Here is a 23602-nt window from a genome sequence, read left to right on the forward strand (position 1 = left end):
TAGTAACTGGATTGCAGGATTATATGGCAACCCTATACTTAACTTCTTGTGGAGCCACCACACTGACCTCCAGAGGCTATATCATTCTACTTCCCTGCTGTGATGGTTAGGTTCATGTGTCAAATTGGTCAGGTGATGGTGCCAAATTGTCTGGTCAGGCAAGCACTGGCCTCCCCATTAGTGCAAGGACATTTTGTGGTCTTAAATCATCAGCCAGTTGATTGTGTCTATGGATGATTACATTTATGATCAACTGAGGAAAGCGTTTTCCACAATGAGAAAACCCAATCAGTTTGATTCTATACAATCATTGGATTTGATCCAATCAGTTGAGTGCAACCCAATCAGGTGAAGACTTCTAAGGGGGGAGGTAACAATTTCAGCAGTCAGAAGGGAGAACTTTCATCTCTACTTCAGCCAGGCTCTCCTGGTGAATACAGAGAATACTTTAATCGATGCCAGCTTGTGGCCTGCCCTACGGAACTTGAAATCGTGCATTCCCACAGTTGCATGAGACACTTCCATGAAATCTCATATTTACAGATCTCTCCTGTTGGTTCTGTTTCCCTAGAGAACTCAAATACACATACAAACAGCAAATAGGTATATCTTTCTCTACACATCTTCTCTGGCACTTGTATCTCTCTGTTTACTTTTAAACAGTTTTATTCGTATATCATACAATCATCCTAAGTGTACAATCAATGCCTCCTAGTATATTCACAGTTATACATTCACAACCACAATCTTATGAGCACATTTCCATTTCTTCCAAAAAGAAAGAAATGAAAAAAAGAGACAAAGAAAAAAAAATCCCATAGCCCTCCTTAATATCCCCCTTATTGACATTTAGCTTCAGTATATTGCCTTTGTTACAATTAATGAAAGAATATTACAGTGTTACTGTTAACTATAGACTCCAGTTTGCATTAATTGTACTTTTTTCATATACCAACCCATTTTAATACCTTTCAATGGTGACATACATTTGTTCTTGCTCATGAAAAAACTTTCCTATTTGTATATTTTATCATCATCTTTGTCCACACTAGGCTTTGCTAAGTTACACAGTATAATAGTTATTCTTAACTTGTCTTATTTTTAATCTGTATCTGGGATAGTTGTTTCCTTCTATTTATTACACACTATGTAAAGAGCACCTCCCTTTATTTGAACTTTAATCATTTCTTTAAAGCTTCAAAAGATGCCTCTTAGGTGCACTGGAAGGACTTGGAGCCAACTTTACCTCAGAGTAGGGGCCTGAAGGGAAGCCCCTTAGTTCCTATGTATATAGTGAATAAGTCCATGTTACACTCTTCTTGTGCTTCATAGCTTTCTAACCTTCTACTAGATTAAAAAAAAAATTCATTCTTTATCTTTTCAGATTGAAGAGTCCAACATTTTTTACTTGTATCCCCTTATTCATTCTAGCTTATTTTAAACCAGAGAAGTCCCATATACCTTCCTATTGTTGACACTTTGCATTAGTGTTGTATCTTTGTTACAATCAATGAAACAATATTACAATATTACTGTCAACTAGAGTTCACAGTTTATATGTGGTATATTTGCCATTTACCACGCTATTATTAACACCTTGTAATAGTGTCATGCCTTTTAATTCAAGAAAGAACATTCTTATATTTATACTATTAACCACAATCCATCATCAACTACAGGGTTTGCTGTATCATACAGTCCCATGTTTTATCTTCTACCTTTCCTTCTACTAACATACACAACCCCTTTCAACCATACTCACAAATATAATTCAGGGCTGTTAATTACACTCACAATAATAAGCTACCATTACCACTATCCACTTCCAAACATTTACAATGAATCTAATCAGAAATTCTGCATAAATTAAGCATCAACTCCTCATTCTCCATCCCCACTTGTGTTAGTTACATTCAGTTGTCAACTTGGCCAGGTGAGCATACCTAGTCTTGTTGCTGCGGACATAAGCCAACGGTACGTGAACCTCATCTGTTGCCAATTACATCTGCAGTCAGCTACGAGGCATGTCTGCTGCAATGAGTGACGTTTGACTTAATTAGCTGGTGCTTAAATGAGAGATTGCAACGTAGCACTGCTAAGCATTCCTCATCTCAGCACTAGCAGCTCAGTCCAGGCCTTTGGAGATGCAGAAAGAAGTCACCCCGGGGGAAAGTTGTTGGAACCCAGGGGCCTGGAGAGAAGACCAGCAGAGACCATCTTGTGCCTTCCACGTAAGAAAGAACCTCAGTGGAAAGTTAGCTGCCTTTCCTCTGAAGAACCAACAAAATAAATCCCCTTTTATTAAAAGCCAATCCGTCTCTGGTGTGTTGCATTCCGGCAGCTAGCAAACCAGAACACCACTCTATTCTCAGGTAACCTATAATCTAGATTCTAATTCTGTGAGTTTGCTTATTATAATGAGTTTGTTTATATCAGCGAGATCATACAACATTTGTCCTTTTTCTAGGTTATTTTTAATCTCTCCAAATCACAATTTTCTTAAAAAACAAAGCAATTAGATAATATGGAATACACAGTTAAGAGCATGGGTTTTGGAGTCAAACAGATCTAGTGGTTTCAATACTTTCCAATTATGTGACCCTGAACAAATTACCAAACTTTCTTCACCTCAATGTCCGTAAAACTAGCTATTAATAATACTCAGCTTAGATGGTGGTTACAAAGATAAATGAAATAGAGTTTAAAAACCATTATGTTGTACTGTCACTACCAACACCTCCAAATTTAAACCTCAGGGTGCTTAATCTGAATTCCCCTACCATATTCTACAATACACTGTGATGATGCAGCTTCTGCTCATGGGTTTAATATCACCTCAGTGGGGTCTTCTCTCTTTCAGTGAGTTCTGGCTCTGCAGCCTGCTACTGTTCCTACAATACCCTAAGCTTTTACCCACTTCTAAGCCAATGTTGTGCCCTCTGCCTGGGACATCCTCCCCTCATCCCCCAGCTCTTCTTAAGACCAGTTATTGCTCACTCTTCAATCTTAGTTAAGGTGACTCCTTCTCAGAAAAGTCCTCCCTTGTCACCCTACAGATTGCTTTGTTTACTTGGGATTATCTATTTTCCCCAATTAGCCTGTAAGCCCCAAAAGGCAGGGACAACCACTAATCCCAGAGCCTAGATCAATACCTAATAACTAATAGGTACTCAATGTTTAGCATAGTGTTTGTCTAGTTGGAAAAATAAGTTAGGGCCAGGACGTGAAACACCTCACATGTCATGTTAGGGAGTTCCCATTTAAGATGGGAATTAAGTGAAGGTTTTTAAGCAGGGCAATGAATGTGCTGTATGCAATAGCTTAGTTCTTCTAATCTGCTGTCCTTTAATCACAATCAAAAGCACATCTTGGGCCGTACGACGGTGGTTCAGTGGCAGAATTCTCACCTGCAATGCTGGAGACCCAGGTTCGATTCCTGGTGCCAAAAAAAAAAAAAACACATCTTATACAACTCATGTTTGTATATAGTTGCTCTGCCCTTCCTCCAGTTATGTGTATATAATTATCACTCACTCTGCCCATAGACATGATTTATCTAATATACACATAATTGCTTCTAAAATGTCATTCATGTTAGGCAAATGGAGCTTGCTTTGGTAGGACTGGGAGTCAGCTTTACCTACGAGCAGGGGCCTGGAGATTGCCTCATGAATGATGGAAGCTAGAGGGCAGATTCTTTCCCTGGAAATAAAAGCTTTGGAGGCAAGGAAATCCTATAATGTGATGGCTTTAAGAGGGCAAATGAGTAGAATGCCTTGTCGATTGGGTAACTCAAAAGAACCTTGTTGGCCTACTTCTAAATGAAAGTGTTAACCTTTGGGCTTCATGCTACTTTCCTATAATCCTATCTCTTCACCCTTCAAAAAAAAAATCTGTACTTTTAGATGAATTTTAGCTGCAAAAGGCAGTAATGAAACTTGACCTAGGCCAAAATATGTATTTGTAACAAAGTAATTTTCTTAATGTACAGAAATCTTACAAATTAATAAGAAAAAGATAAGCTCAGCAGCAAAATAGGAAAAGAATAAAACAGGCAACTCAGAGAAGCACCACTAAGAAAAACATTAAACATCAGAAAAGTTGTCCAATTTCATTATAAAGAAATGCAAATTCTAAATGCATTATTAAAATTGTACCTATTGGATTTTAAAAGATTCTTAATAACCTGTGTTGTGAACAATGAGGCATTTTTTACATACTGGGGATAAGATAAACAGCACAGCCCTTTTTCTTTTACAAGAAAATTACAATATCTTTGACAATATAAAATGTATATTTCAAAGATGCATACAAAACTGGGGAGGGTGGATTTGCGATTTAGTACTTTATGTACTTCCCCATTGTCTTTCATTTTTTTATTTGTACAATTTTTAAAATAAAACTGAAAGTGTTAAAAATGTACATATCTTTAACTCAGAAAGTCCACATCTAGGATTTTTCCCCATGAAACAGTTACACAAAAACACAAATAATTATTTCTAAAGATGTTCTGCAGCATTGTTTGTAAAACTGAAAAACTGGAAATTAGACAAAGATTAACAGGTCAGTATTAAAACAAAATTAATATTACTATATTAATTTATAATTAATAGATTTTGGATCTATGCAATAGAATACTGACATAGAAAGATATTGTTCATTGAAAGAAGAGCAAGATTGAAAACACAATCATATGATTCCATTTTTTAAATATAAATTTATAATATATATTTGAATATCCACATAATGCAGCAGTGTGGCAGTCACAGATTAAACATTCCTGGTTTCCACTCTTTGTGGATGGCCCTGAAAATTCATGAAATCTGAACATTTACTATTTTTCCTGGTCATGAATGTGAGTCACATCCTCTGTGAGAATTCTCTAGCAAAGGGAGACCAGAGCTGGACAGTGAGTCCTGGACTTCATTTCAGAGTGGCTCTCTCTACTAGTCTGTGTGTATACTCCTTAAGAGATAAAAACTGATGCTTTATAGAAGAGAACTGTGAAAGAAAGCCACCTGTTTGTGTCTATAGGAAGTAAAGATCATGTAAACAGATCTCTGAAAGTAACGATACTAACCATGTACTGTCTCCTCCCTACCCCACACCCCACATCCCCACCCAGCCCTGGCCTACAGAGTTCCTGGCTCCTGCTCTCTTCTTCAGTCTTAACTCTCTCCACCCTTTTCCCTCACTTTTTTTTTGGCTCCAACCCCACTGGCCTTTTTCAGTTCCTCAAAGGTGCCATACTCTGAACTACAAGACTTTTCACAATCTGTGCCCTCTGCTTGCAACTCTCCCTCCTCCCCCAGTTAACAAGGAGTCTACTTTAAACCTCAGTTTAGCCTGCACTTTCTCAGAAAAAAGCCCCTGATTAATCAGATCCCGCTGTCCTGTGCACCCTCATAGTACTATGAACCTTCTTTTTTGGGCACTTATCACAATCATAAAATGATATTTGTCTCTCTGCTCCCAGGAAGTTCCATCCTGTTTGTGCTCATTATTACATCTCCACCACCTGGAACAGTGTCTAGGACATGAATGAATGGTGTTTGTATATATGTATGTTTGATTATAGATAATATATCAAACAATATACAAAAAGTTGCCCAATTTGCTCAAATTTGTCATTTTATATAATGAGGCCTGCCATTTTCATATCAATCACAGTGTTGTTTCTAGGAATTAGGAGTGATTATGACAGGAAAAGAGTTGGTTCCTTTAATTTTTTATAGCATATCTATTTGATTTTTTATTTATGAAGGGAAAAAATGAGAACTAAATACTAATTTCCATGGAGACTTGATTGAAAAACAACTACAGAGCCTTTAGCTAAAACTCAACTTCCACTATATCATCTATAATTTGATCTATTTATACTCAACTTTTGACCCAGCCAGAAAACACCTGCATAATTTTAAAAAATTGTCTGTCTCAAGCCCTACACTACTCAGAATCTCAGAACCAGAAGAGATCGTAAAGATATCTGATCCAAACATCTCATTAACAAGGAAATCAAGCACCAAGGGCAACACAGATCACAAAGTGAGCTCAGACCAGATCTAATACCAGACCCAGGATGCCCTGAGCCCTTCTCTTTTTCTCTCTGTTTCTGTCTTTCACTGTCAAGGTCAGATCTATCTAATAGATCTGTAATAAACCACACAGCTGCCCAGAAAGCAAGAGAAAAACAAAATCAGGACTCAGCTAAAATTCTACTTCATTACTGCACAACTCAGTTTCCACACCCTCTTTCCTTAGTAGACAGTCAGCGTTAGAGACTGTGGCATAGAAATCCCCCATAAAAATTTTTTCCTTGGCTGCATCTCTTATCTTTAACCCTTATCTGTTTCTCCAGCACAAATGAAATCTGCACGACTACAAAGTGTCAAACCATAGCTTCTTCTACATTTAGCTAAATCCTTTTATCCCATTCATTCAAAAAATATCTACTGATTATTGACAAAAAGTATTTACTGACTACTGACTCTGTTCCAGATGCAGGTCTGAATCCTAGGGATACAACATCTACACTGGCAGTTGGGCTTATTCTTGAGTTCCCTTATATCCATTCACTTAGGGTACCGAGCTGTCTGATGGAGCCATAGTATTTGGTCATGGGCTGGACCACACTATACATGCTCATTGTAGTAAAAGTCTTTATAATCACATCCACTGAGTAGTCTCAGAAGTTGGCACTAGCATTAGGTTCAAGCTTATTTATTCATACTGCTAAAATCCCAGTCAGCTATGAGGGCAGTGATACCCAAGTGGTATGCCTATAAATCATGACTGACATTGCTGCAACAAATATGGGAGATGCCCTTGCTAGTGATCTGAGTAAATGGTTATTAGGAATAAAAATGTTTAATGTAACCATGGATTGCCTAGAGATTCTTTAAGATTTTTTATTTGACATAATACCACGACTGGTTCTGTTTGGTTCCAAAAGTATTTACTATATGCATAATCTATTCCATGCATTGTTCTAGGCATTACAAAAACAAAAATGAGTAAGATATTGTTCCTGCCCTCAAAGGTGCATTAGACTGATTGATGGGATGGAAACAAAGAGATACTGTCAATAAGATGCGGCAAGTGCTGTGGAAGAGGTATGTACAAAGTGTTGAGGGCCCACTGAAGGAAACCCTACCAGTTTGGGCATAAGAATGGAGCACACAGTGGCTTCCTGAAAGAGGGATTACCTGAATTAAGACTAGAAGGACAAACAAGACTTAGCCGGGTAAAGGTGGGAAGCATGTTCCAAATAGAGACAACATGAGAAAAGGCATGAAGGTGTGAAATATGTAAGGAATAACAAGTTTAGAATCACTGGGATGAGAAATAAAAGAAAGGAAACCAAAAAACAAAAATAAATAAAAAAGAAAGAAAGAAAGGAAACCAAAGGGGAAATTACAGCTCAGGTTATGAAAGAACCGGAATGTAGTAGATGCTCAATAAATACTTGTGGAGGAAAGAAATGGCTAGAATCTTCATCAAGGAAAAAGTATAAGCATGTTGGGCATATTTTATGCGTAACATTTTGTTGATGGAAACAATACAATACATCATCAAAATTATAAGAACACGGCTCAGTCAGCAAGAACATAGCTCACTCAGCATGATACTTGGAGTAGTAGGCATTTAAAAAAAGGAAGTGGCTAGACAGTTTTGATATTCTTGTGTGATCACAAGAGAGGAAAGAGTTGGAACAGTGTCTGCACAGAACATACAGGCTGAGATGAGATCGAGAAATAAAAAAGTCATGTGAGAAAGATGTTCAGGGTCTGGGGCTTGGGAACATCTTGTGTCTCCCACTGGCATAGACACAAAGAACATAAACTAAGTCTGTGTGACGCTACCTTGCCTTGCCTACCCTTCTTCATGGTGTCACGTGAAGGAAACTGAACTGAGAGAGGGTGGAACTCATATTCCTGGTGGTTGGTTTCTCCGAGTGGATTCTGGTCCTTTGCTGCTGCTCATGCGGGAGGAGGATAGATACAGCACGAAGAAGAGTCAACACAAACTTTACTGTAACAACTTCACACTGAGACATGCAGGAATTCTGCTCCAAAGTATGTCTTCCATAACTAATTGTAAAGGTAAAAAAGCAATGGAATAAATAAGAGAAGCAGACACAATAACTACTGGCTGTAAATTTTTAAATCTTTTTGTCACATACACCCCAAAAATTAAAACAAGTAAAATGTATTCTTTTCATTTTGACTAAAGCATTTCCTAATATAACTCATGTAGATAGTTTGGTTGAATGTCATAAGTACTTGGAATCTCAGGTAGCACATGAGATTTTGTTGGTTTGTCGAGAGTGATCCTTCGATGAATCCCAGAATGATTTGATCAGTGACTGGAAAAGTATTTGCAAGCCCCCTCGGGGAAGGGTGAGAGTGGGGAGAAATTCAACTTCCCCAAGTTGAATTCTTGATATTCTCACAAGCAGTGTGGACAACCAAAGCTATAGGTTGAGCCCCCAGTCTTGGGGTTTGTTCACATGAAACTTAACCCCACAAAGGATAGGTCAAGTCTACTTAAAATTTAGGCATAAGAGTCACCCCCAAGAGAGCCTCTTTTGTTGCTCAGATGTGGCCTCTCTCTCTAGCCAATACGACGAGCAGTCTCACCACCCTCCCCCTCTCTGCGTGGGACATGACTCCCAGGGGTGTGGACCTTCCTGGCAATGTGGGACAAAGATCCTGGAATGAGCTGAAACTCAGCATCAAAGGACTGAGAAAAACCCTAGAATGAGCTGAGAATTAACATCAAGGGATTGCGAGAACCTTCTCGACCAAAAGGGGGAAGACTAAAATGAGACAAAGTGTCAATGGCTGAGAGAGTCCAAACAGAGTCAAGAGGTTATCCTGGAGGTTATTCTTATGCATTAAGTAGATATCACCTTGTTGTTCAAGATGTAGTGGAGAGGCTGGAGGGAATTGCCTGAAAATGTAGTGCTGTGTTCCAGTAGCCATGTTTCTTGATGATGACTGAACAATGATATAGCTTTCACAATGAGACTCTGTGAATGTGAAAACTTTATGTCTGATGCTCCTTTTAGCTACTATATCAACAGAAGAGTAGAACATATGGAATAAAAATAAATAATAGGGGGAACAAATGTTAAAATAAATTCGGTTTGAAATAGTGGTAAATGAAAGCAAGGGGTAAGGGGTATGGTACGTATAGTTTTTTTTCTCTATTATCATTTTATTTGTTTTTCTGTTGTCTTCTTATTTCTTTTTCTAAATCAATGCAAATGTACTAAGAAATGATGAATATGCAACTATGTGATGATATTAAGAATTACTGATTGTATATGTAGAATGGAATATCTAAATGTTTTGTTTAATTTTTTTCTTAATTAATAAAAAAAGAAAAAATAAAAAAATAAAAATGTATTCTTTTCATATCTCTAACATTGATTTTCTGTTCATTGTGTTTCTTTTTTTCTTAATTAAAAAAGATCCAGATCCAGTTAGCTTGTCCAGGGGCTGGAGTTTGGGGAGGGAAACGGGGACAGGCAGTTACTTTCACAAGGGACTGTGGGTATGGCAAGCACTGTGAATTCATTAGGACACTGTGATGGTGGTAATGCCTAAGCAAAGACTTAGGAGTACAGGATGGAAAAAAGTGATATGAGAAACTTAGAAAAATAAAAAGGATGTGTGCAAGTACTTTAGCAGCCAGGACACACCTAGAAATTCCTGAAAAATTCATTCCCAGCATTATGCATTCCTACTCTACTCCCTCTAATTCCATAATTTAGAAAAGCATCTGCTCCCTCTCCTAAGCATTCTAGGGACTGAAGGCATTTTAATTGGGCAAATGAGACCCCCAAAGACATTGTGGCAAATTTAAATAGACCTTTTCCTCATCTTATAGCTATAACTTATGTGTCTACACCCTTAGCATACTTCGGATTCCTGGTCTAAGCAGTGTTTCTAACCAAATGCTTTGCTTTGAGCAGTGCTAATCTCTTCTTAAAGCAATCACAGGCACTCACCATCCCAATCAGAAAATATCCAACATAGCTAGGGTCTGGAGCCTCCCTAGGAAGTCAGTTAGAAATAGGGAACCCACTTTCTTCATGTCTCTTCAAATACTTGTTAGTAGAATGAGCTCAGAGACACAAACAAGTGGGCCACAGAAAGAGGTTGTTACTCTTTGAAGTCACATTTTAAGAAGCAAAATCAATTTTAAAACTGATTAGATTGATTTACTAAATGACAATACAAGTAGAACCTTCAGGATTCTATAACTCACAATTACAGGGAATTGAACATTTTTTAGGTGTGGCTTGCTTTTACACATTGTTCTCCTGAAAAATAAACTCAAATTAAGAACATCAAAGTACTGGAGCAGAGAGGCTCTGGCTAGTTGGGTGGCTATGGCAGAAGACATACACACACACACACACACATTTAAAAAAATGGAAGACTGGATCTATTCCAGTAGCTAGGAAGTGAAGGAGGCAGATATTGAGAGGATAAACATTTTATCCTCCTGGTTCTTTTTATTACCAGAAAAAGATAGGTCAGGTAATGAAATCACCACAAACTTTAACCATAACCACTGTTGCAGTTTTCACAGGTCTTTGCAGATCTAAATATTCTCAAGTGATCCTTATATGCGGTACCAATGAATACACAATACATGTTTATGTTCCTAAATTAACAAAACAACTTTGTAGACAGAAAAAAAAAATTGCGGGTATTTCCTTAGTCCCTAAAATATTTTCTGATTTCAATGTTTTCTTTTTTAAACTGTACAAAATTCCTATTCTTTAGAATGATCATAATAAGCAGACAGGCAGAGCTGAATAACTATAGAACTTTTCATACCTAAGAATTACCTAAATGATCTTCCTTTCTAATCCATCCTCAATTGGCATTGAAGTTCTTAAAACTTTAAATTATTCCTCCTCTACTAATGAGCTATAAATGATAAAAGCCTGATCTTTAAAAGAGAATAAAATATGAGTTCACTATATTAAAAAAGGCTGTCAGGTGATGAATCATTTCTAATGTCAAAAATGCTGTGGATTATTGAAATTTACACAAAATACAGCACATTCATAAATACTACTGGATTTAAAGGGGCAATTAGACTCTTAAGAGAGTTCACGTTTTTTTGTCACGAGTTAAGTAGTCTGTTTTTAAAAAGTCAGCTGATTTCTACATGAAACCTCAGATTAGATCATGAGATAATGAATTATAGAATAACAAAGTCTCTTTAGAAATCTTATCCCAGATAGTGCTAACCAATGTTACTGAAATTAAATAAAAAGAAAAACATAGGGTGCACAAGTGGTTCAGTGGTAGAATACTTGCCTTCCATGCAGGAGACCCGGGTTCGATTCCCGGACCATACATTACCCACCCACTGCCCCAAAAAGAAAGAAAAACATAATCAGTGTATGTTTTACACTTCTGCAATTTTTAGATTTTTAAGTAACTTCTTCCATAGATTACCACTCACATTTTTACTATTACTGTAATTTTATACACCATAGTAAGCAAGAGGTGTAGGTTTTAGGTGGCCTATTACAAAACTTTTTGGTAGAAAAAAACCCACGACTTTAACAGAAAAGACAAGACTAAAGGATCGCTGCCTTATTTTTTAGCAATATGGCAATATGAAAACAATTAAATTTCTTAAAATTTCCTTTCAAGATAGGCAAACCAATCTGTTAGCCTGAGTGTTGTTTTTTAAATTGCTCTGCTAGATCCTTTCAGCTGAGTCTTAGAAATGATTTTGAGAGCCTGATATTAAGCAACTATATACAATTATTTTAAGTTGCTCATTATTACCATAAACAGTCATGAGGACATAGTTCTACCAACATTTCTGTCATTAATTTTTCCTCTCATTTTTATGAACTGTTTAAATAACACTCCTCTTCTGTATTTTTCCTATTTATTTTCAAGTCAAATTCTAATTCAATATGCATTTATTAACCCCTCTTATATGCAGGATTCCATGTTAAATTGGGGGAAAACAACGAGGACTAAAGCATAGTTTTTGTTCTCCCCTTTCTGGTCAATGTCAAAGGAGGTCAAAAGCACATGGTCCATCTTAACTCTAATCACTTTCACTGGGCATTATTATCCGTATTTTATAAATGGAAAAAATTGAGCCTGGGTGAAATAAAATAGCTTGACCAATATGACATTGACCCAAGAATGTCGCTCTTCACTATGCTGGGCTATCAGGACCTTTCTAATCCAAATCTCAGTTCAGAGGTTACCTTTTCAGAGAGTGGTGGTTTTATTTTCCTAACATTTTTAAAGAAAGTGGACCCATTAATAAATCAATCTTTCCCAGTTGAAAACAAATCAAAAAAGTCTTTTGCACATGTTTTTTTCCAGAGTCACTTAGGTCAAAATTCTTCTTAAAGAGGAAAAAAGAGAAGGAAATGACACAGTGGGAGAGAAAAAAAAGGACGATGTTATAACTAAAAACAGAACCACACTTTCTCCCTTGTTGCTTCATTGAAAGGGTAAAAGGAGTGGGGGCCAATTTTAAAGGCCAAGTGAACACAGCTGACCACATCATGGGCAATGTGAGCTTGGGTTATCACATGCTCACAATTGAGGCTCTGTGGAAGACTGCTCACAAAGATACCACCCTTTAGGCAGGCACCTGGGGGAAACAGACAGCCATAGTTTGAAATGTCAGCATGGGGAATGTGAGCTTTCTTAAGAAAGTAATGAATTAAAATTTCTGTTATTTAGGAGTGTTCCTTATATATCTTTTCAGAAGACTCTTAAGTTTTACCTCAAAATTTAGGGAGCGCACGGGTAGTTCAGTGGTAGAATTCTTGCCTGCCATGTGGGAGACCTGGGTTTAATTCCAAGTCCATGCACTTCCCAAAAAACAAATAAAAATTCAACAAATGGTGCTGTAATAATGGGATGCTCACATGGAAAAAATAATGCAACGTAACCCCGCCACACACAATTCAAAAAAAAAAAAAAATTAGGAGCTCTCAGAGAGAAGAAATAAGTCATACGGCACAGAATTATTTACCTGGGGAGTTTATGGACCAGTGTGCTAAAATGGGTTTTAGACAATGGCTTTTCCAGGTTTTCAATGCTGCGTTATTCTTGACCATAATTCTTGGGTTTCCAAATCCTTGGTTATGTGTCTTAATTTCTCCCCAAATGGAGAAAACAATTTACTTGTATTACAGGTGCTCCCCACCCCACCCCACCCCGTCTCCAGCCCCGTTATTAAACAGCCCTACTTCAACAGTCTGCTGAGATTACCTTTCTGAAGCCCACTACTTGGTTCCAACAGTACTAGAATAATGAGGCAATACAAAGACAGGGAGGAAAACTTTGTAAGCTTAGATAAAACTTTTGATTAAATCACTCAATTCAATGGTCATGTGTTTGTGAATTCTTAACTTCATATAGTACTTCTTCTATAGCATAAAATTCTCCTCTTCTATTGAACTTTATTAAATCCTCCAGGAAAAAAAAAAGTAAGGGTTTAAAAGATGATTGATCAGGTAGATGCTCTTGTTGTATGGTATCTATTAGGACTTAAAAGACAGAAGAGAGAAGAAAGAGAAGCATATTTTTGTAATCTTTCCTGTGATGTCTCATTCTCGTAGCATATGTAGCTGATATCGGCATCATAGCAAGTTCTTTGAAAACACATCATAAACAGAGAGCTGTTTGTAATGCAGTTCATATTTTCCTAAAAGACTAATGCTATAATTGGAGTTTGAGTTCCTGAGGATTGGGTAGCATACTACTTGTAGATATGATTCCAAAATGCCATAAAGCAAATATGTAAACTTATAAAAGTTTGGTATTTATAAAAATATCAAAATTATACTCCTGGACCTAGTCCTTGGGTTTAAAACAATATAAACTGATTATACACGACTATAAAGTGCATATAAAAGCACATACTGACATAATAAATGTTTGATCAGAAATCAGCATGTTAATAATATTAAATGTATTTATGTTAAATAATATTAAAATTATAAATAGGAGAGAAATGATAAGATGACTAAGACTTACCTTAAAGTATTCTAGAGAAAAGAAAAAAAGTTGGGAGAAGGAATAGATGAAGCAAGACAGAAAAAATGCTGATATCTGCAGCTGTGTGGTGAGTACTTAGGTTTTGGTGCTTTTTTTCCCAAATCATTTTGTGTATGTTTGAAAACTTTTCATAATAAAAAGTTTAAAATGCTAAACTAAAAATTATAAACAATTAAAACTTTATAACTAATAAATAATATTTAACAATTTATCTTACGTTCTTAAAATGTAGAAAGACTGTGGGGAATGATGTGACAGAGCAGTGACAACTGCCCACAGGAGGAGGCATTAAGGCAAGTTTCCCAGTGCAACAGCATAACTGACTTCAGAGCCTCTGCTCCCAACTTCTAGATGGGTATGCTCATGCATCATTAGAGCAAGGTGTAAAAATTTAACTGCAAAGAACTTTGTCAACTAAAAATAACTTTGAAGGTGCTAAAGAGACAAAATGTAAAAATATGAAAGGAGTGGTCTACTTATGCTCAGTAGTCAAAAATTTTGTCACAGATTTTTTTTAACATCTTCCTAAAGTCAAGTTCCACAAAATAAAATGTCAAATTACTTTCTCAGCATATTACTATTTTTTTTTCTGACTCAAAATTGAAGTGCAGGATCTAACAAATATGACACTATATATGGAATATAGAAAACCAAACAAAATGGAGTTTTCCCCTGGATATTTGGTTATATAATTGTTCTCTTTTTCTGCTAACCTCTCCAATAAGAAGACAAAATGTTTACGTCTATATTCTAAGTGGTTATTAAATATGCAACCTCCAGCCATTGAAAAAAGGCACATGATTAAAAATGACCTATAATAATTACACTGGACCCTTACGTTGGATTATTCCTATAGAGTTGAATTAAGAAGAGCTTAGTAACATATTAATTAGAGTGGGTTCTGAGGTATTGAAGGATTTTTTTTTTTTTGCTTAGCAAACTGATGCATGTTGGAGTACACAGTTAAAAACGGTGGGTTCGTGGGTTTCCTATTTTAAGTTTTAGAGTCCTAAAAAATAAGACAGACTGGGCGGGCCACAGTGGCTCAGCCAGCAGAGTTCTTGCCTGCCATGCCGGAGACCCGGGTTCAATTTCTTGTGCCTGCCCATGTAAAAAAAAATAATAATAAGACAGAATAATAGCCTAAACTACATTTCCACCTATAACACCTGGTCACCATGGCACTGGTTTTAACTCAGGGAACTCTGCCAAAGTTAGTACCTGAAAGACAGGTAATAAGCACTAAGCCATGTACTTTTGATTGGAATCTATAAAGTACCATGAGTAAGATTCCAAATTCAAAAGATCTAGTTTCATGCTAATAAAACAAAGATGTTTACTCTTAGAGTCCATTTTATCCAAGTACCTCAAAGTGCTCAGCAAATATTAATCAAATGGAAATTAAAGTATATCTTCAGGGCACAGGAAAATGTTGGGCTTTCAGAAACTCACACAAGAAGCCTGTACATTCAATTACCAAGCTACAGAGGAATATGTTCAATTATACCATAGGAATATAATCAACAAAAACCAGACTGTGGGGAACTACAGGACAAATGACCCAGTTTCTTCATCAAATAAATTTTAAGGAAAAAATATGAGAGAGATGGAAAGGGAAGCTATAGGTTAAGAGAGACTTAAAGGCGGTCAACCAGATGTAGTATCTGAATCCTGATTCAAACAAATTGTACAGAAAAATTATGACATTTATGAGACAATTGGAAATGCAAACTCTGACTTGATATTTGATGACATTTAGGTATTATGAATTTTTTAGGTATGATAATGGTATTGTGGTTATAGTTATTTTAGAGTGCTTACCTTAGAGTTACTACGTTAGGGATCCCCATGACAGTATTGATGATTTGCTAACAGGACTACAAACTCAGTACATCGTCACGGTCAGCAAAAAGGTATTAGAGCAAAAGAAAACAGGGTGCACGGGTGGTTCAGTGGTAGAATGCTCGCCTTGCATGTAGGAGACCGGGGTTCAATTCTCAGACCATGCACCCCCCCAAAAAAAAGAATACAAAGCAAAATTACCAAAGGGAAAAGGTATATGGGGCAAAGTCTGGAGGAAGCCAGGTATAAGCCTCCAAGAGTCATCTCCCAGTGGGAACCACACAAAATACACTTAATTCCCCTAGCGAACATAAATATAATGAAACCATGTTTTAGCTTGTATTATACAAGGGTGGAAAAAACAACTAAGAGCCCAAGCATGAATTATCAGCATAACAAGCTTTACTATGTAATCCTTCACTCTAACACCCCACAATATGACAGTTCAACCTGTAACAGACAGAAAAAAAAATGATGCAGGGAGGACCAGCCCACATCAGCAGTACAGACCCACACATCTTCCCTCTAGTTTATGAAGAAAACATTCATCACCGAATGGTGCCATCCTTGGTCTCCAAACAAAACACATTCATGACTTATCATCAAAAAAACATTCCCTATTAGTGGGCATGGCTTTTTGGGGATGACCTTTTGCTAATACATCTCCACTCTCTAACCCAAAGCTCAATATGACCAAAAACATACGCTGAAATCTCCGTGTGGAGACCAGAATAAAGCTTAGAGACGTACAAGGGATCGAAAGTCTCCCTGGTTCTGTAATAAAATACACAGATCTTTCCTGCCAGACAATGAGAAAGCTTATCAACTCCATAAAGTATACCATCATCATTTAGCAATGGCTTACAAGTATACTACAGTATTTAGTCACAGACTTCCTTCAAGATAACATTTTGATTAAATTTAAGATAGAGTATTATTTCTTGTTACCTGTTATCCAGGTGTTAGGTGCCAAGTACTGAGCAAGTATTAATGTTTCTGCTGAATTTTTGTCTTCTTGAGCACAATGAATAGTTACCTAGGAAACTAACTACTGCAAAGACTATATAATAAATGCTAAAAGCTGACAATACCATAGCTCCCAACAGTTGTCAAGCTGGGAAATTCGTTTTTCTTATGCTAAAAGCTGACAATACCATAGCTCCCAACAGTTGTCAAGCTGGGAAATTCGTTTTTCTTATGTTACTTACAAATCCAATGCTGGCCAGTAATCAGCAATTCCAAAGATGTATGTATATTTAAGCCTAAAGTACTAAAGAAAATCATATTGCCTTACAAAGTGACTAAAATTCAACTATTCATTAAACAATTAGGAACAAAAATGCTCAGGAAGCATTAAGGACCCATAAAAGAAACAAGGGCTTGTAATTCTGTCTAGCTTAATGTAACACCCAGTTACATCCCAGAGTATGCTGAGCAGATAATTAAAAAGTATTGGCAAAGTCCCTTGAGGGAGGAGAATAAAAATATGGAACTATTATGCTTTAACACTGGGAAAAACCCTGATACTGTTTCAAATACTAAGGACTCCTGAGTCAATAGGTCAAGCTCTTGATCTTAAGACTTGTTATTGTGAAGTTTATTTATATAGCAGAGAAGCTAATCTATCTATAGTTATGCCTAAGAGTTACTTCCAAAGAAAACCTCTTTTGTTGCTCAGATGTGGCCTCTCTCTCTAAGCCCAACTTTGCAACAAAAATCATTACCCTCCCTCCTACATGGGACATGACATCCAGGTATGAAATCCTCCCTGGCAATGTGGGACATGACGTCCAGGGAGGAGCCTGGCCCTGGCACATGGGATCAACAATGTCTTCCTGACCAAAAGGGGGAAAGAAATGTAACAAAATAAGGTATCAGTGGCTGACAGAGTTCAAATAGAGTTGAGAAGCTATTCTGGAGGCTACTCTTATGCAAGCTTCAGCTACATATTGCTGTTTACCATGGTTTTCCAAACCCCAACCAAAACCATTCCTGTCAACCCTACAGAACATCTAGGGCTCTATCTGAGGTTCTACAAAAATTCCATGCACTATAATTGATTACTTTCCAGAAACCTACAACCTCCAGATGTGTTCCTAGATAAGGTAAGTGCCGAAACTCAGAGGGGCCAGTCTCTTCAAGAACATCAACTACTTCCATCCCCCAATCCCTTATTATCAACAGCCCTTTCCAACATAAAAAAGTTACCCCTCAAGCCTGGGAGAAGGATCAAAGGAGAAGGAGGAGTTGTAACAGAGAATATAGGATTTAACAAATGAATATGACTGCTGAATCATTATACTGATATTTCCTTTAGTCTCCAGTGTCTTGGAGCAGTTAGAAGGAAAAACCGAAAATTGTGGAACTGTAGCTCATACCAAACTCTGAAATTTTTTCTATAATCACTTGTTAAAATGTAATTTGAAATTTATTGCTTTTTTTGTATATATGTTTCACAATAAAAAATGTTTTAAAAACAATGCTTTAAAAACATTAAGGTGTAGTAGGCTAGAGGGAAGTGCCTGAAACTGCAGAGCTGTGTTCCAGTAGTCATGTTTCTTGAAGATGATTGTATAATGATATAACTTTCGCAATGTGACTGCATGATTGTGAAAACTGTGTGTCTGATGCTCCTTTCATCTACCTTATCGACAGACGAGTAAAACATATGGATTAAAAATAAATAATAGTGGGAACAAATGATAAAATAAATTTAGTAGATTGAAATGCTAATGATCAATGAAAGGGAGGGATAAGGGATATGGTATGTATGAATTTTTTTCTGTTTTCTTTTTATTTCTTTTTCTGAATTGATGCAAATATTCTAAGAAATGATCATGTGATGAATATACAACTATGTGATGACATTATGAGTTACTGATCATATATGTAGAATGGAATGATCATATGGTAAGAATGTTTGTGTTTGTATGTTGGTATGTTTAATAAACAAAATTTAAAAGAAAGCAACTGCACAATAAATGGAATATCTTTTTAAAAAAAAGGAAGAAAGAAAATCACAACTAAGCACATCATACTAAAACTTCTGAAAAGAAAAATCTAAAAACAAGCATCTTGCAGGTGGAGTGGGGCTGGAGGTGGCAAGTTTCAACAAATTTGAAAGAACATGCACAGATAACAAAGATGGTTCATTATCTACAATAGAATTATGCTAGACATAAAAAGCAGAAAGATAACTAGAAAACTGCCAAACATTTGGAAAAGAAGCAATATACTTCTAAATACCTGTGAGTCAATCTCAGAGGGAAACAGAACAAATTTTGAACTGAATGATAAGAAAAATTTTAAGGCTTTTGTTATATATATATATTGCTAAGCTGCCCTAAAGAAAGATTAAACCAATTTTACTCCCACTACCAGTTTATGAGAGTGTTCATTTCCCTAAATAACAAGTATAACTTTAAAAATAGTTATCAATTTGCCTTAGGGTGCATGGGTGGTTCTGTGGTAGAACACTTACCTGCCAGGGGATACCCGGGTTCAATTCCCGGCCTATGCACCAAAAAAAAAAAAAAAAAAAAATTATAAACTTGGTTTTAAAAATTGATCATATTAACTTATATTACTGAGGCTTCTAATGAAGTTAAAAACCTTTGAAATATTCACAGGAGTGCTGATTTGAAAGGATTATGTGCCTTAGAAAAGCCATGTTTTAACATTTCTTTTAATCCCTATTCAGTATTATAGGTTGGAAACGTGATTAGATTATCCGCACGGAGATGTGATTCACCCAATTGTGGGTATTAACCTTTTTCTTCTTCGTATTTTTTTGGGGGGATGGGTATTAACCTTTGATTAGAGGGAGCTGTGACTCCACCCATTCCAGGTGGGGTTTGATTAGTTTACTGGAATCCTTTAAAAGAGGAAGCATTTTAGAGAGAGCTCCAGAGCCAAGAGAACCACAAAGAGCCCACACAGCCAGAGTCCTTTGGAGATGAAGAAGGAAAACACCCTTGGGGGAGCTTCATGAATCAAGAAGCCTGGGGAGAAAGCTAGCAGACATCGCCATGTTCACCATGTGCCTTTCCAGTGGAGAGAGAAACCCTGAACATCATCGGCCTTTTTGAACCAAGGCATCTTTCCCTGGATGCTTTAGATTGGACATCTATATATCCTTGCTTTAATTGGGACAGTTTCACAGCCTTAGAACTGTAAACTTTACAACTTAATAAATTCCTCCTTTTAAAAGCCGTTCCATTTTTGGTATATTGCATCCCAGCAGCTAGCAAAGTAGAACAACAGGTATATAAGTTTCTTCTTTTATAAAGTGCCTTTAATATCCTTTGTCTATTTTTCTATTAGAGTATTAGTTTTTCTTACAGAACAATGCTTGATAATGTATCATAGTTATAAAATACTTTACTATGTCATATATTATATATACACAGGATATTTTTTTAACTAAAAAGTGTTTCTTTGAAACATCTTTATGCTATTTTAAAAAGAGAAAATATTGGGGTTTTTTTCTGATTTTAAAAGAAGTGTACACACTTCTTTTAAAAAAAATTCCATTATAGAAATGGATAAATTAGAAAGTGGAAGTCTCCCATAATCTCACTACACAGAAAGAACTGTTTTTAACAATCTAAACAGCCTAGTATAAATTCTTCCAAAACATATATAGACATATACAAACACACATTTATATACATTCTGCATTTTGCTTTTTTCTACTTAACAATATATCCAGGATACCTACATATATCAATATGAAATGCTGTTAATCATCTTTTTAAACAGCAGTCAAGGCAGTATTTATGTATGTAAACTAAAACTAAGCTAAAATTGAATTTTTTAAAATTCTCAAGACAAAATGAATTCTAGTAAGACCAAAAGCACTTCAAGGTCTAATACTGAACAACAGAGTGAGAAGGAAATGGAAAGTGGAGCCCATGACTGTTCTGTATCACTTCTGCCTAAAATCCAAATCTTTCATTGCATGCAGGTGGTACATTGTGAACCATGTGAGAGAGTGTGAACTCTCTCAATCTGAACCAGAAATACTGTATCTTCTGACCATGCTGTATCTATAGAAATGCCTGATCCTGTAAGCATCTATAGTAAGGCCATTCATTTCTAAAACCATTAGTAAGAGAACAGAGGGACTATCAACCTTCTTAATCAATGTAAAAAGCAGATGAAATATATAGGGGTTGCTTGTGTCAGCCTCCCTTTAAAATATAATTCTCTCATTGTGCCACTTGGTAAACAATATTTTGGTTTAGTTTCTTAGTTACACAAAGAATTAGTGTTTTCCTTTATGATTAACTTTAAAATGATGTAAAAGAGGCATTGCTTGTAAATCTTAGCAAATGAAAAAATTCAAGATCAGTTCCTCAACAAAAAAATGTCACTACAATGGTTATCTCATGACATGACTCAAATTTCTTAACTTTCTTACTCTTTTTTCAAAAAGGGTCCTCAGTATTTTTCCACATTTATTCCATTCCTTGCCTACTCAGAGATATTTTCCCACCAAATGGACAAATTTATCAATCATCTTAATACCATCAGATAATCTAAAACTTATAAGCACACCATAATGTTTTAAAAGTTTCACCACATAAGAGTTGGGAGACCAAGTGAAGGTGAACCCCAAAGTTGAAGGGACTGCTATAATGCTTGCAAGGGATTTTTCTAGGCCTTCAGCTGCTGCTACTTCTCCCTCTTCTTTGTTAATATCTTCTCTTCTTCCCCTACTGAAGTTCAAGAATATAGAGCTACTATAAAATCAAGATATTCCAGGAACAACCCTGATTGGAAGACTGGTATGGCCATTGCATGAGTACTTTTTAATTAACTTCTTCCATTAACTCATTCACACCCAACCTTCCCCTATTACTGAAACATCAGTCCTTGCCTCTGCCATGTACAAGTTTCTAAGTCCAATGAAAGCAGACGTTAAAAAGCCACGAAGATAGGAAGGAACTTAGAAGGTAACCAGAGAACCAAGAAATTATGACTAGGGCTGGATTATTTGATACTACTGCCCATATTCTGCAATGTCAAAAGCATGACTGGAATTCATCTTTCACTTCCTGGGTTCTATCTTATTCTCACGTTAGTTGTACTTTTTGTGCATAAATAACACTATATAAATTGGACAGATTCCCCAATGTTATACTCATTTTATTCACTTTAAACCTGTCACACCTTATTTCAGTTAGGAATACTTTCCACCACAGGAAACAGAACAGTTTAAGTAGTTTAAACATTAGGACTTTAATTGTGTACTTAAGAAGAAGTCCACGAGCAGATTATCTCAGGGTTGTTCCAGCAGTTCAATAATGTCCTTAAGAACCCAGGCTCTATCTTTCAACTCTAGCACCTTAACTTGTTAACTTTTCATTCTCAGGCTTATTGCCCCATGATCACTACTTGGCTGCCACATCACCTTACATCATAATCTTCACTGAAGGATGGAAGAAGGAAGAAGAGGGTATACAACCAAACTGTCCTCTTGTTTATATTCCTTTTATCAAGGAAACATTTTTTTTCCTTGCAGGGGCCCTCCAAAAGATTCTGAACTTCTATACTGGCAAAGGAAAAGAGTTAGAACTGACTGTTGGGATTCAACCAACAGTTTCAGATATATGTCTATATTATGCATAAAATGCTAGCTAATTACAACCAGGTGCAAACCTGGTTTAGAATATGGCATCCTGTATTGAGTAAAAATATTGAAGAATTCTGATGAAAGAGACACTTAAAAGGCCCTGGGATGATAGCCATAGCTGTGTCAGACGGTGCTGACAATGCTGAGTTGTATGCAAAAATGTTGGCTAAGAGAATCCCTAGCCAAACCCTATTCAGAATGAAAGGAAAAAAATCGTATTTAGTGTGCAAAACGCATGTCCTGAAACCTTTCAGAAACTTTAAGAGTATGATAAGGAGAGATCTATCCAGAGTCAGAATTTTTTTTTAAGGGATTGGACTTTTACTAATCATTTAAAACAGTCAAGCCAATAATATTACTAATAGTTAACATTAATGGACTCAGCCAAGTACTGGTCTAAGTACTGTGCCAAGTACTGGGCTAAGAGCTTTGCATATATCTCTAATCCATATATATATCTTTAATTTCCATATATATCTCTAATCTCTCAGCTACCCAAATGAAGTAAGTACAGCCACTGATTTGCCTACCATACAGCGAAAAGCTCAACCTAATTCTGGAGACTATTACACATCTTAACTACATCACATTACTGTTTGATTGCTCTCCTCAGTATTTCCTATTTGTTATATGTATTTATTTAATCATCCGGATTCATAAAATATCACTCTTGTTTAAAAGTTGTAAACCATCTCTCTACTTTCCTTCATATAATATATCTGGTTCATACAACTTCTGATGTGGCAAAGCTGTTTCAACCACATTTATTCAAAAACCTAGAATTAGATAATCCAAACAGATCTTGTAGGTAATTTTAGCAAAACTTAAATAAAAATTAAAACTAATCTGAAAAAAAAATTTGATAAAAGACATCACAAAACAAAGACAATAGGGTAGGCCACAGCGGCTCAACACGCAGAGTTCTCACCTACCATACAGGAGACCTGGGTTCAAGTCCTGATGCCTCCCCATGTAAAAAAAAATAAAAGACAATAAACAAACAACAAAAGCAAAAACCTAACTACACATCTCCATTATTCCTGTCCTTATCCCC

General features: G+C 36.3%; 1 protein-coding gene across 10 annotated transcripts in view; it reads right to left on the minus strand.

The window, feature by feature from the left end:
• The window catches only part of MYO5A (myosin VA), a 278306-nt gene that overhangs the window by 226800 nt on the left and 27904 nt on the right, over positions 1-23602 (minus strand). The window contains exon 2 of one of the 10 annotated variants that reach the window (XM_077127926.1): positions 3408-3436. The exons of 8 other annotated variants lie outside the window; for them this stretch is intronic. Coding sequence is in view for 1 of the 2 variants with exons in the window: in XM_077127919.1 (XP_076984034.1) it covers positions 23481-23483 (3 nt within the window). In the remaining variant the exon portion in view is untranslated. Of the gene's footprint in view, positions 1-3407; positions 3437-23480; positions 23500-23602 lie in introns of those variants that run through there. One more of the 10 variants, XM_077127919.1, reaches the window with a different exon arrangement.

Source organism: Tamandua tetradactyla, chromosome 14 (genome assembly GCF_023851605.1).
Source record: "Tamandua tetradactyla isolate mTamTet1 chromosome 14, mTamTet1.pri, whole genome shotgun sequence".
NCBI lineage: Eukaryota > Metazoa > Chordata > Mammalia > Pilosa > Myrmecophagidae > Tamandua > Tamandua tetradactyla.